The sequence below is a fragment of the Gavialis gangeticus genome, unplaced genomic scaffold (assembly GCF_001723915.1).
Source record: "Gavialis gangeticus isolate Ggan-Ray unplaced genomic scaffold, GavGan_comp1, whole genome shotgun sequence".
Classification (NCBI taxonomy): domain Eukaryota; kingdom Metazoa; phylum Chordata; order Crocodylia; family Gavialidae; genus Gavialis; species Gavialis gangeticus.
Genome location: NW_017728993.1, coordinates 16,274,847 through 16,287,421, shown reverse-complemented (window position 1 = coordinate 16,287,421; position 12,575 = coordinate 16,274,847). Strand labels below are relative to the sequence as shown.

Here is a 12,575-nt window from a genome sequence, read left to right as displayed (position 1 = left end):
CGCCTTGAGTCCTGGGCCCTGCCAATGTGTGCTGGTTGTTTCCTTTGGAAACAACACAACCATGCAACACAGGACTGAAAGGGCTCACTGAGTCCAGTGAAGGGTAGGGCTGAGCTACAAAGCTGCCTTACAGCTGGGAGGTAGGATTTCCTAGCCAGCAAACACAGCGGGTCCCCCAGTGTTGGTCAACCCCAGCTGGCTGCTCCCTGCAGAGCATGCAGGGAAGGGCACTGGGCGCACTGATTTGAAGGAGGCTGGGAAGCTGCGTACACCCTACAGGGCATGCAACATGCACACCTGCAGTTCCTAGGACCACCTTACAGAGACAGCAGGCATGGCCCCTAAACGCCTATCTATCGTGCCATGCACTGGTCACTGAGCCTGACTGTGGACCTCTGTCCAACACAGCCTTCCAGCGCTCTGCCCTTAGCATCCTTCCCTTTGCACTGAGCCAAGGCTCTAGAAGAAGCACCTGGGAGTGAGCTGCTGCTCTGCCTTTGGCTGCAAGTGGGGCAGGGGGCTCTGCTGGATGATCCCTTGAATTGGGTCCCTTTCTAATACTGTTGTGTGGACTCTGCTGCATGGTTTTTACCAGCATCTGTCATGAGCCTTTAGTCTCAGCTTCAAACAACCAACTGGAGCTTGGGATCTTGATCAGCACGGTTAAAATATTCCGAGCTGCACAATCAGTGAAGATTGCCTCCAGACACATCTGCTATCGCTGCAGCAGTTCTGTGTGGCTGGAGACAGCTGGTGCTGGCTTCCTGGTGTCTGTCTGCCTCCCCTCACCCCCCAGCCATAGCCCACACACCCACATTTGTGTACAGGGCTCCTGCTGGCGCCAGGTGAGCAGGGTTTGCATGCTGCTGGGGCTGCCTTACCTACAGCTTTGCAGTTCTTGGACAGGGTGTCCATCTCGTAGCCCTTGTAGCACTCGCATTTGTAGTCCCCCTTGTAATTAATGCAGATCTGGCTACAAGCGTCTGGATTCTCACATTCATCTATGTCTGAAAGGAGTGTTTGAAACCCATCAATAACTCAAAATCAAACCATCTGTGATGGAGCAAAGCTGGAGTGACTGTAATTGCGTCTCTGTGCAGCGAGACACAAGGCACTGCTGTTCGCATGTAAATTACCTCCACACGTTTTCTTATCCAGAAGCTTGTATCCGGGAGGGCATTCGCATTCATACCCAATCTTCAAGTCCTTGCATATGTGGGAGCAACCACCGTTGTTGTTTGAGCATTCATTCAGGCCTGGAAGAGGCATACACATTATGTAGGAGAAAGGAAGGGTCTTACAAGAGCGACTACAATAAAAGAGGGCCGAGGCACCCAGAAATGTTTTGTGCGGTACTAGCAGCCAGTGGTCAGGAGCCGGCTGTACAGAGCATACAAGCGACTGCACAAATAAGGAGCAGCCACTATTTTCCTTTCTCTGTCTGACTGCAAGATTACATTGTAAATGTCCCTCAGACTAGAAAACAGTGTTTTAAAATGACCCAACACGTTACCAACACGTTAGGGATGTGCCGTATGCAATTCCTGCATCTCCGGGATCCAGCCATTCACGACGCTCCTCCCTCCACGTGCGTCTACCAGATTTAAACCCTGCAGCAGTCACAGCACCTGAGAGTTTTCTCCACTCCACTCCCCGCTACCTCCCCCTGCTCTGGGGGTGCTCGCTGGATGGTTTCCTCGAGTCCCATCTGACCCACGGGTCCCTGTCAGTTTGAGATACCCCCCAGCTTATACCGCGATGCACCCTGCACTGAGGCAGTCCCAAAACACCAAGGCAAAGTGCTTCAAGGGTATTCTCAGCTAACATGGAGATGCAGACACTTAGCTGGTAGTGTGGCAGCCTGTGGGCTGTCTGTACAGTGAGAGTCCAGACCTCAAATCCTGGTTAAATAAAGGGAGGCCTCTTTTTTCCTTTGCATGTTCAAGCACAGGAAACCCTCGAAGCACAGCCTAGCCACAGCGAGAGTCTAGGAGGGGCGGAGGATGGCTGTTTTCCTGCCAAAAATGAGGTTTCCCTTTGCTGGCCCACGTTGTCCTAATTAGCTGGCACCCGCTGAAGAGAACGTGCTTCCCGGGATGGCTGTGCATCGGGGGGGGCCTCCCCTGCAGTGGTGCACTGGGGCTGTGGCATGTCAGCTCCCGCCCACAATGCAAGCCACGAGTGAATTGGTCTGTTCCTGTTTTAATCCACCGTGGCTTCCTCAGCTTCTGCCGTTCAGCTGCACAGCAAAGCCACGAAGCTGGTCCCCATGGCAGGAAACGAGGTGGTTATGTTCACAAGGCGGTGGAAACGCTGCACCAGAAGGCCTGCCCTCAGCTACAGCACGCCTCCACCTGCCTAACAAAGACATCAGCTCACGCATCAGCACATTATTAATAGCAGCCAGTTCAGGAGGCTCCGAGCAGCAGTGCACGGAGTCGTGCCAGTGCATTCGTTAGCTGAGTATTGCCTAGTGCTGCTCTTATACCGGCCTCCAGCCAAGTGAACGCTGTATGTGTCTGCCCCGCCCCCCCCCCCCGGAAATGCGACTGGAGGCCACTGCAGTTTGCACAATGCTGCGTGCTGCCCATGCTCCTGGCTTCAGCAGTGGTTCCTAGCGTGGCTGGACACACTCATTCCAGCTCTGGTTCTCTTGCTGCAGCCCTTCACATGGCTCTGGGATGAGGCTCCTGGAGGGCTCAACCTTGGCTTTGCCAAGAGTCTTGAGTGCACCCCTCTGCTTTACAGGCTGAGACAGAAGGAGCTTCATCACCTTGGCAGGCAGTGAGAGCAACGGGGCTCGTCTCCTGCCAGCCCCTCCTGTCTAAACTTCTTGCCTCTACCTTCAGATAAACCCGTGTCCATTGTAGTTGCAAAGGAACTAATGCAATTCTTGGGGTTTTCTAACGTCCACACGACTCATTGGCAGGTTGGGCCCGCAACCAGGCTAAGCCAGGGCCAGGAATGAGATGAGAGCATTTCACGGGCTGGCGAGTGGCAGCATCCACGCAGAAACATGATGATGTGCGTTAGTGTGGAGGAAAGCAAGGGAGTGGGGAAAGCTCAAGACAAACACATGCAAAGCGCATGCACGTGCACACACACACACACACACGCACGCACGCACGCACGCACGCACGCAGAGAGCTGTGCTCAGCCAGGCATGGGGCACTGCAGATCAATGCACCTGGGCTAGCGACACTGGGTCGTGGTGTGGGAGCCTTGAAATCCCCCTGCACATTTCCCTGCTGGTGGTGGGTCCCACCTGTCTCCCCTTCTGAGTCCCAAAGGAGTGCCTGGGGACCTGGGTGGCATTCCTAGCTCTTGTCCATACAGGGATGAACAGTCAAGGTCAGTGCTGGGATGCCAGGCCTCAGGCCAGACTCCTGGCTCCAGGCAGTGCCGGGAAGGGAGTGCTCCTGTAGCCTGGACTGCACTTCACTGCATGGGGGCCTCAAGCGCAGTCCTTGCACTGCCTGCACCTGTGTCATGCTCCAGACTAGTGCTGCTGCCAGTGGTGCCCACAAAACAGGGCAGGTGGGAGACTCCACTGTCCAAAATCCCCTGGGAGAGCATGAAGCCGACTCAGCGACCAGACTTGCCAGACTTTGGCTTTAGGATGCTGGGACTGGCACTTATCTAGGGGCCAGTATAGTCTGACAGCAGGGGAACCTCTACGTTCATCTGGTCTGGGCTTTCAAACCCAACAGCAGGGCAAAGCATTGAGATCTCCCCCAAGGGAGAAAAGTTCTCCGGTTACATCTTCCCAGCTCCAGGGCGCTTTACAATTCCTACATCAATCCTAACGGTATGATTATCCACGTGTCACTGCTGGGGAAACTGAGGCAGGGAGCTGAACTAATCTAGGGGCAGATAGGACTGAGGTCTTAGAAGCTGGCTCTTGGCAGAGCAAGCTGAAGATGTCTGGAGACGGGCTGCCTCCACGCTGCAGGCACAGAGCACAGAGAGAAAGAGCAGGACGGGGGACGGAGCAGGAACATGGAGAGCGGCCGCGTGCAGTTGTTCTCAGAGCCGAGTGCCGGGGGACGGGACAGGAGGGGAGGGGAGGGATGGTTACGACAAGGAGAAGGCATGTACTGTACCACATTCTTTCAGAGGCTCGTCAGACAAGTCCCTGCAGTCTCTATGGGAATCGCACACTTTGCCTCCGTCAATGCACTCTCCACTCTTACACTGAAACTTGCTGGGACTTTCGCACGCTGACTCTGTCGTGTTGGGCAAGAGAGGAAAGCAGCTAAGTTAGACCAGGCTGGTGGCAACCAAGCAAGAACATTTAAGCTTCAAGAAGGTACAATTAGCAGCAATGGATGGAATTAATTGAGCGAACAAACACGCTGACTATCATGCAGGGAACACTTCAGAGACAGGCCGACTCGGACTCTGGAGCAGCCTCCCCAGGGCAGCCCCACTCCTGGGAGAACGAGAAAGGCTGTCTCGCGAACAACCCCATGGGGCACAGGAGGTGGCAAACGGCCTTGCCCCGGTTGCGCTGCAGGGGCCGGAGCTGCAGCTCTCGTGGCGCCGTGCCCGGGGCGAGGCGCACTGGCCATACTTACCATTGACACAGCCCGCCTCGTCGCTGTTGTCGGGGCAGTCGTGCACCTTGTTGCACTGCTTTGTCCCATGGATGCAGGTCCCGTCTCCGCACTGGAACTCGTCAGGGCGGCAGGTCACCAGCGCTTCAAAAGGACACCAGTCGAGTGTTAGCCGGCGCGCAGCATAACGTGAGGCCTATAGCTATGTATGGCTCGTTAAGCTGCAAGCTCTTCAGACACGGCTCATGGCCTGTCTTGCAGGCAGAGCTGACTGGGTCCAGTAAAGGTCTCGGCAGAGGCTCAGTTACCCATCCCCGTATGCTCCCCCCCAACAAGCCACCCTGCACATTGACTCAGGCATCACCCGTCTTGGGAGATGAGCTGGGCAGAAGCCCACAGCACCAGCCAACCTAGGGTATGGCAGACCGGTTGGGGAGGGGGTCTTCGCTGCAAGGCCATGCCTTGAACCTCAACTGGCTGAACCCGGCCCCATCTGGTCCTGAGCATCGGGGAGAACGTGGGGGGGAAGCAGAGCTCCGAGGCTGGCCAGACACGTGAGACAAAGCCAGTCCTGTGACCAGCAGCCCCAGGCTGTTCAGAGCAGACAACAGAGCTCCCTGCAAGGTCCCAGGTGAAGCAAGCGGGCAGCCGAACCCTGCGCCCCACGAGGCAGCGCACCACAGAGCGGCTCTGGGGAAGGGAAGACCTGGAGGAGATGGGATGAAGGCCACTTCTCCTCAGTGCCAGGGCAACAGAAACCGATCTGAGATCACCTCAACCCCAGATCAGGGGCCTGATTCATGCCTGATGCCTCCCCACGCAAGTCAATGCCGATACAGACGTGCACCTCGCACTGCAGACCGGGGGGTGGGAGGCGGTGGTGCTCCTCTGACGGCCAGGCTCTAGCTCTCGGTTCTGCTCTGAAAACCCCTCTGCAGTCTCCAGCCATGTTTCAAAGCTGGAGCTGATTTTCCTGCCCAGGTTCTTCCCAACTCAAAGCAATCTTTGCAATGGATGCACTAAAAAATCCTCTAGGTTCCTACCCCAGCCCTGCTCCTAAAACAGACCCACCCTCGTCCTTGCAGTTAGGGTCAGCTCCAGAGCTCAGACTAGTGCTGCCCACTAGCACAGAGGCTCTGCAGCTCTTCAGGGGCTGTGGCCATAAGCGTGCTGACCCAGGGGATCTGAGGCCCCCTCCCAGGGCATGCTCTTCCTCACATCTGGAGCAGGCTGCCTCCCAGATGTTTGCTCACAATGCTATTGAAGTCACAGACTGTTTAGAAGTCTTGAATCTAGTGCCTGCCCCTTGGGGCTGCAGCCTGGTACTAAATGACAGAAAATCATTGCCTCTGAATAGTGGCAGGAGGTCAGGACTGATGCTAATTCATGTGATCAAGAGCTACATGGTAGAATTTCCCCAGCAATTTCACAAGCTGTCCCTGAATACGGAAATTATGGCTTTTAGATGACTTGAGATGAGCCACGAGACATCCAGCAAGCAAGCAGCAAGTGTCATAAAGCGCTGACCAGGCCTCAGTGTTATCTGCCAGTATCCCGAGAGGCACCACGCGGATTTGGGATGACTTCATCTGACTGAGCTCCAGCACGCAGTCGGGATCCAGCTCCAGCTGTGTGACATTTCAGACATTTCTGCTGGGATGTGGGGCAGGGCAAACCCAGCATTTATAAATACAGTGGCACAGCACGCAGACTCCTGGGGGCACCGCTCCCCACGGGACATCATATGCACAACAGCGCTCACCAAGGGACACCTTGTTTTGAGGGCAGGGAAAAAAAATGATCCCAAGAGTTAAGCACGTGACAGAGGTCAGGCTGCAGATAAGCATCGGATCAGGGGCAGCTCCCAGGAAGGACACGATGCTGATGATCCATTTGGCACTGCTCTTCCCCCCCGCTGCTCCGGTGTCATTCAAGTCAGCGGGATGCTTTGCAAGCGGACCAGGCCTGTGCTTTCTTGTGTACAGTGGGGACAAAATTAGCATCATTACCATCCCATTAATTATGCCTAAAAATAGCCCTCACTGATGGGTTTTATTTTAGAAACAACATTCCTGGAAAGAGCTTCCACTTCTACAATACACGGATACGTGTGTAGGACACCCCGAGCCAAGCCGGAGGGCGCAACCATGTCCCGCTGGCCGAGTGGATGCCAGGAGGCCAGGGCACAGTCAAGAGAGGGCCGAGGATCCAGCAGTAAAACCCACCCCCAGTCAGCAAGTCTGTCCCGCTAGCACCATCAGCAGAAGTTGGACCGGGGGCCTGATTCGGAGACGGGCCAGTGACCTTGAACTGCCACTGAGCCCATGGGAGCACGAGGCCCCGAGCCCCTTGCGCTGGGTGCCAGTGTTACACGGCTAGCTTGCGCTTCCAGAGGGACCCGAAACCCCCCAGCCTCGTGCTAAACACAACTGCTGTGACCCCAGGAGGGAGCCCCCCCGCACCAGGCAGTATGCGGCCCTGCCCCTGCGCACTGTGGAGCTGGAGTTAACTCTGCTGGGGACTGCAGGGAGAAGGGAGTCACCTGGAGCCTTGTCACAGGGACCAGGGCGTTTGAGTTATAAGACCCCTTCACTTAAACCCACGAGAGGGTTTCCATCCCAGCTGTGTTCCTGGAGTACAACAGCAAGTATCAAGGGTGGAGGCTAGGCCAAGGCCTGGCATGGAGACAAGGGGGCTGGAACAGGGACACAATCCAAGACGACAGCCCTCGGCATGGGGCACTCATGTGGAGTTGCGTCTTTGTAAATAGCAGGGGCTCAACATGCCCTGGGCACCGACTGCAGCTGTGACCGGGCCCCTCCTCCCTCCACAGCTGTGAGCAAGGAGGGACAGGAGCTCTTCCTCCCAATCCTGCCGAGGCCCGTGTGCAAGCCCAGGAACCAGCCTCGAGGCCTGGGCTCAGTCTCTCCGGCTGCAAGTTCTTTGGGATGGGAACTATTTGTTCAGTGCCCAGGTGCACCCGTGAGCCCTCACGACCCTGGCTGGCAGAGGATCATTTCTAGCATTTTAACTCCAGATTGCAGGACTTCGGCTGCTGCCAGCCTGTGAAGGGCTCTCACCTCCCACCCCCCTCCTGGGCTTGGCGATCTCTGCACTGTGACAGAAGGTGAATCCAAGGGAAGGGTGCATGCTCCAGCTGCCCACGAAGCCTCTTGAAGCAGAGTCCTTATTACGGTGCCCAAGCGAGTTTCCAGAATGAGTCCCTCCCCTCCAAAGGGGGCTCAGGACCATGACCTGGGGTGGTGGGACTCGCTGAAGCTCAGCAGCTGCCAGTGCCAAGCAGGCAGATCACCACCCACTTCGGCTCCCCTTCCTGGAGGTGCAGCCGTGGCTCTCCTGCCCCCGAGGGGCACTGGCACTCGCCCACTCAAGTGTCAGCCCCGATCGCTTCACAGCCGCCCGCCCCAAAGCCATCCCCCAGAGCTGAGCATCAAGCCTGAGCCCACTTTAAGCCCCTTCTGTTCTACTGACCTTGTTCCCTGCGTTTCTCTCTCCTTCTCTTGCCCCCAGGCCTTCTACTTCTTGTTCTCCCTCCCCCTGAATCGTAGGGGAGTGGCCCACAGCCAGCGCTGCCCAAAACCCTTCGCTTCCTCCCTCCCCTGATAAAGAAGCCGCACAATCTCCGTGCTCCAGGGAAAGCTCTCCCTTTCCTTCACCCAAGGCCCCTTTCCAAGCAGTGGCTGCTCTGGTCCCGTTGGCCTGGGGTTCCCTGCCCTGCAGTTTGCTGGGTGCAACATCGCCGTGGATGTTAACAATCCCGGGCTCTGTCTGTACGAGCGGGAGGTTTTCCTGGGCTCCTTGTTTCAGAGATTTTGTTTCTGCAGTCAGTGGCTGCCCCCCTCCCGGCAATGGCCATGCATCAGCACTGCCATATGCAGACAGCTGTGTAAATATTTTATTGTATCCCACTCTTGTGATGATGAGTATTTCAGTGAAACATTTTTCTCTATCCCCCTGCCTCGGTCTCCCTGGGTAAGTGGCCAGCTGGAGCAGCTTCATGTCTCAAAATGAATGGAGCATGCACAACAAGGCAGCGAGGTGTTAAACGCGAAGAGCTAACCAAACAGGAGTCCATTATTTATTAGCTCTGTGCCTTTAACCAGCCGAAGTCAGAGAGCGTTTCACACCGGCTCCTTCGGAGGTGCTGTTATTCGCCATCTGGTTCGATAGATTTTGGCTTCCTGGGCAGAGAATTAATTTCTTCCCTGCCTGTAGGTTAGCATTAGCCGTGGTTTCTGGCCTGTGGGGGCTCTGGCTCACACAGGTGGTCTGAGGCTTTCCATACTTGTTCCTCTTCCCTAGCTCTGGTTTCTACCCGAAGGTGCTGCTGCCTGTAACCCTGTCTCTGCCAGGTCGGCCCCCTTGGCTGATTCTCGTCACTGCGCCCATTGGTGTCATGGAAGAGCAGCAAACATTATGGGAGAAACCTGAAAGGCCGATTAGACCCCTCCCACCCCGGTATGCAGTCTGCAGGCACCGACACTCCAGCACTGGCCTTGGCCAAGAACAAAGCCAAAAACCTTCCTGGCAGACCTCCTACCCCACCCTACCTGCCCCGGGCAACACTCACGGCAGTTCTGCTCGTCTGACTTGTCTTTGCAGTCCTCGTCCCCGTCGCACTTCCAGTTCAGGTGGATGCACTCCCCGCTCCCGCACCTGAACTCGTGGGCTGCACAGGTGTTCAGTGCCTGGGGCCTGGCCTTGTAGCTGCACCTCTCCAGGGACTCGTCCGAGCCGTCCTCACAGTCGGGATGGCTGTCGCAGACCCACAGCTCCGGGATGCACATGCTGTTGTTGCACTGGAAATCATTGGGGTTGCAGATCAGGGGCGAGCACTTTCTCTCGTCGCTGCCATCGCCGCAGTCGTCGTCGCCATCGCACACGAAGATCATGGCGATGCAAGTCTTGTTGCTGCACTGAAACTCACTGGAGGTGCAGACTGGGAGGTGAAAACACAGCGGTGAGTTGGCAGGTCTCCAGCCTCATCCCACACAGACACGATCTACACCAGGGGTGGGCAATTATATCGGGCGGAGGGCTGCTTACTGAGCTTTGGCAAGCCATCAAGGGCTGCATGACAGGTAGCCAGGGGCAGATATATATTAATTTTGTACATTTTTGAGGGAAACGGCAAACCACCAAGAATGGCCTGGCAGGCCACATCCAGCCCACGGGCTGCATTTTGCCCACCTCTGATCTACACCCACCATGCACCTGGGGCAGGCTCTGTTCTGGAGATGCCCTAGACTGGAACAAACTTGGAGCACAGGGCATTAGCAACGCCACGTGGTGCCCAGCAAGCTGCAAGCCAGCGGGGAGAGGTGCACTGGCAAAACCTGTGTGGGATCCCGGCTGGGGACTGCAGGTCAGGCTGCGGTGCAGTGGCTGTGTGTGTGGGGGAGCCCGGGCCGCGAACACTTGGAGAGCTGAAGGTCGAGGATGTGAGGGATTGGCAGAACTGTGCAGAGAGCTCTAGACTGGCATCCCCAGGGAGCTGCTGGCCAGGAGCGAGGAGCACTGGCAGTGAGTGGGGCGTGTGGTCCCAGCAACAGCTGCAAGCACAGCATGAAGAGCAGAGCCTGGACCATGGTGGGGAATGACCCACGGGGTCACAGAGATGCTCCCCCAGGAGGGAGGAGCACAGGCAACACTGCACAGCACCAGCTTGCGTGGCCCCCACTGTGCTGTAACTGGCCTTAGCCAGCACCGTCAGTCCTGACTTTCACGCATGCTCCATTGCCCCCAGCCAATCTAGGAGACCTCACAACTTCACAGGGCGCCTCCGTCCGGCGGTATTACATGGGCTGTGCAAGGTAACACTCAGTGAGCCGCGCAGCAATTTAGCTGCGGAGTCGTGCCAATAATTCATAGTTTCATAGTTTGTAGGGTCAGAAGGGACCTGAGCAGATCAAGTCCAACCCCCTGCCTTCCCTCCACCACACACTGAATATTTTCCCTGGAAGTCCCCATTCAGCATTTACATACAAATGAGACTTCTCTGGGCTACGAAGTTCAGCAACATCTTTTCCTCTGCATGTCTGATTTGTAGCAAAGACAGTGGGATCTGCTGAAATTAGACTCCAAGGGATCCCAGCAACATGCAATTAATGGTCACCGTGCTGCAAAAAGAAAAACCTCTCACTGGCAAGGGTCTCTATAAATACTTTTAATTGTGCCTAATTTCCTTCATTGTTTTTAAAAAAATCAGTTTCAGCACTTTCACGAATCCACAGGAAAATTATGGCTTTTTATAAATTAGATTAAATGAAATAATTTGTCTTGAAAAATACTTTTTTTAATTGCACTTGGGGAGCGTTTTGTCTCGAGTAGGAGAGCTATTTATTGCAATTCCTAAACTGTTCTTACGAGAGCGCGCACCGCTTAACTGCTCTGGGTATCGAGATGCAGCCTGGGCAGGGTCTCCGAACGCAGCAAAATCCCCGTTCCGCGGAGTTACGCACCAGGCAGTCGCGGGTGCCCAGAGCCCACGAGCTAGCTGTGAACATTTCTCCCTGCTTTCTCAACATGTGCAGCCTCCCTGCACTGGAGTTATGAATACACACGCAGGCTCGCCCAGGGACTCACCATGGAGCAATTACAGCCTGCCATCGGAGGTGGTTCAAGCACCTACATTGAACACCTTCAAGAGTAAATTGGATGCTTATCTTGCTGGGATCCATGCATTGCCATGTGCAATTGCAGTAAGTCGGCACTGAAGTTTCTAGCTCCTTGACTTCTTTTTGCTCCGTCTGTCTGTCCAAACTACTTCAGGTTTCATTTGAGGCTCTATTAAGCCTCATTTGAGGCTCCTGTAGTCAATCCTGTCACACCCTAGATCCTTCTTTCCATCTAGGCACTATTTTGGCTCCTATCATCAGTTTTAAGCTGAGAAAGGACATGCCTGCAGGAGGGAGTGTGGATGTTTTGCTTCACTGACAGCAGAGCCCCGCTGGGGCCAGAACCTGCCAGACGGGTTGTTTTGAGTCGCCGTGTCAAATCCTAGACACCGGTCTTTCAATCTGAGATGGGTGATGCATCAATCGCCAAGCCTGGCGATCACGTATGTTCTTGCTCTTTGGGAACGGGGTGAAGATGTTATACCAGTAAGAAAAGGATTTGAAGTCTGAATGCTGTTAGGGGAGCAGGGAGCTTTCGGACCTGAAACTCTTCTACAGATGTGATGGAGCGGATTCATAAACCAGTTCGACTCTCCCTTCAGCTCTGTGGGTGCAATTTCACAGTTGCAATTAAGTGTAGCAGAAGATCTAGGATCCCATTGGGATAGTATGGGAAGAGCAAATCCTGCATTTGTGCTGAGAGATGGAGCAGGTGACCCCTGAGGACTCTTCTCGCCTTTGATTCTGTGGTCACAGCATCCGATCACCTTCCTACCTGACTTGTGGAGACCTGTCTACAGATGATCTCTTGCAAGATAAGCAGCATGCCAGAACCGAAAACCAGTGAAAAAGCAAGGGGTCTTACCCTTGCCTGGACAGCTGTCTTCCTCTCATGCATATGGACCTGGCAGCTCCCGCCTCTCCTTCCTCCCAAAGTCCTAATTGTGCTTATTTGTCTCCCCTGACTCATTGGCACTTGTATAACTACACGCTAAGTGCCCTATGAATCATATTGACCAGTTGTCATCTAGCAGCCTTTCCTGCGGGTTAACATTACAGCACTGCTGCATGTTAATTTAAGGCACCGCAGTTATAATCTTCCTGATTTGTCTGAAGGGATGATAAACACAACAGCTGCGTGGACGACGCACACATAACGCAGCAGATCAAAGCCGAGCAAAGGAAACCGAGCTTTCCTAACGTGTATTCTGATGAACCTTGGCAGCAAAAACAATAATAATAATAATAATAATAAAAAAAAAAAAAAAAAAAAATGAACGAGCAAAGTTTGCACAAGCTCTTGCTCTCCAGTTTTTTGGCAGGGCTGCAGTGACTGGCACGCTCCAAGTGGGCGTTCCTTCCTTCTCGCTGCACCCTTTCT

At 54.8% G+C, this 12,575-nt stretch overlaps 1 protein-coding gene across 1 annotated transcript in view; it reads right to left on the bottom strand.

Annotated features, from left to right (window-relative positions):
- LRP8 (LDL receptor related protein 8) overlaps positions 1 to 12,575 on the bottom strand; it is a 354,423-nt gene that overhangs the window by 27,152 nt on the left and 314,696 nt on the right. Inside the window, exons 5-9 of the mRNA XM_019528301.1 lie at positions 9,148 to 9,516; positions 4,578 to 4,700; positions 4,104 to 4,226; positions 1,137 to 1,256; positions 882 to 1,007 (exon numbers count right to left, since the gene is read on the bottom strand). Of these exons, the coding sequence (XP_019383846.1) occupies positions 882 to 1,007; positions 1,137 to 1,256; positions 4,104 to 4,226; positions 4,578 to 4,700; positions 9,148 to 9,516 (861 nt within the window). The remainder of the gene's footprint in view (positions 1 to 881; positions 1,008 to 1,136; positions 1,257 to 4,103; positions 4,227 to 4,577; positions 4,701 to 9,147; positions 9,517 to 12,575) is intronic.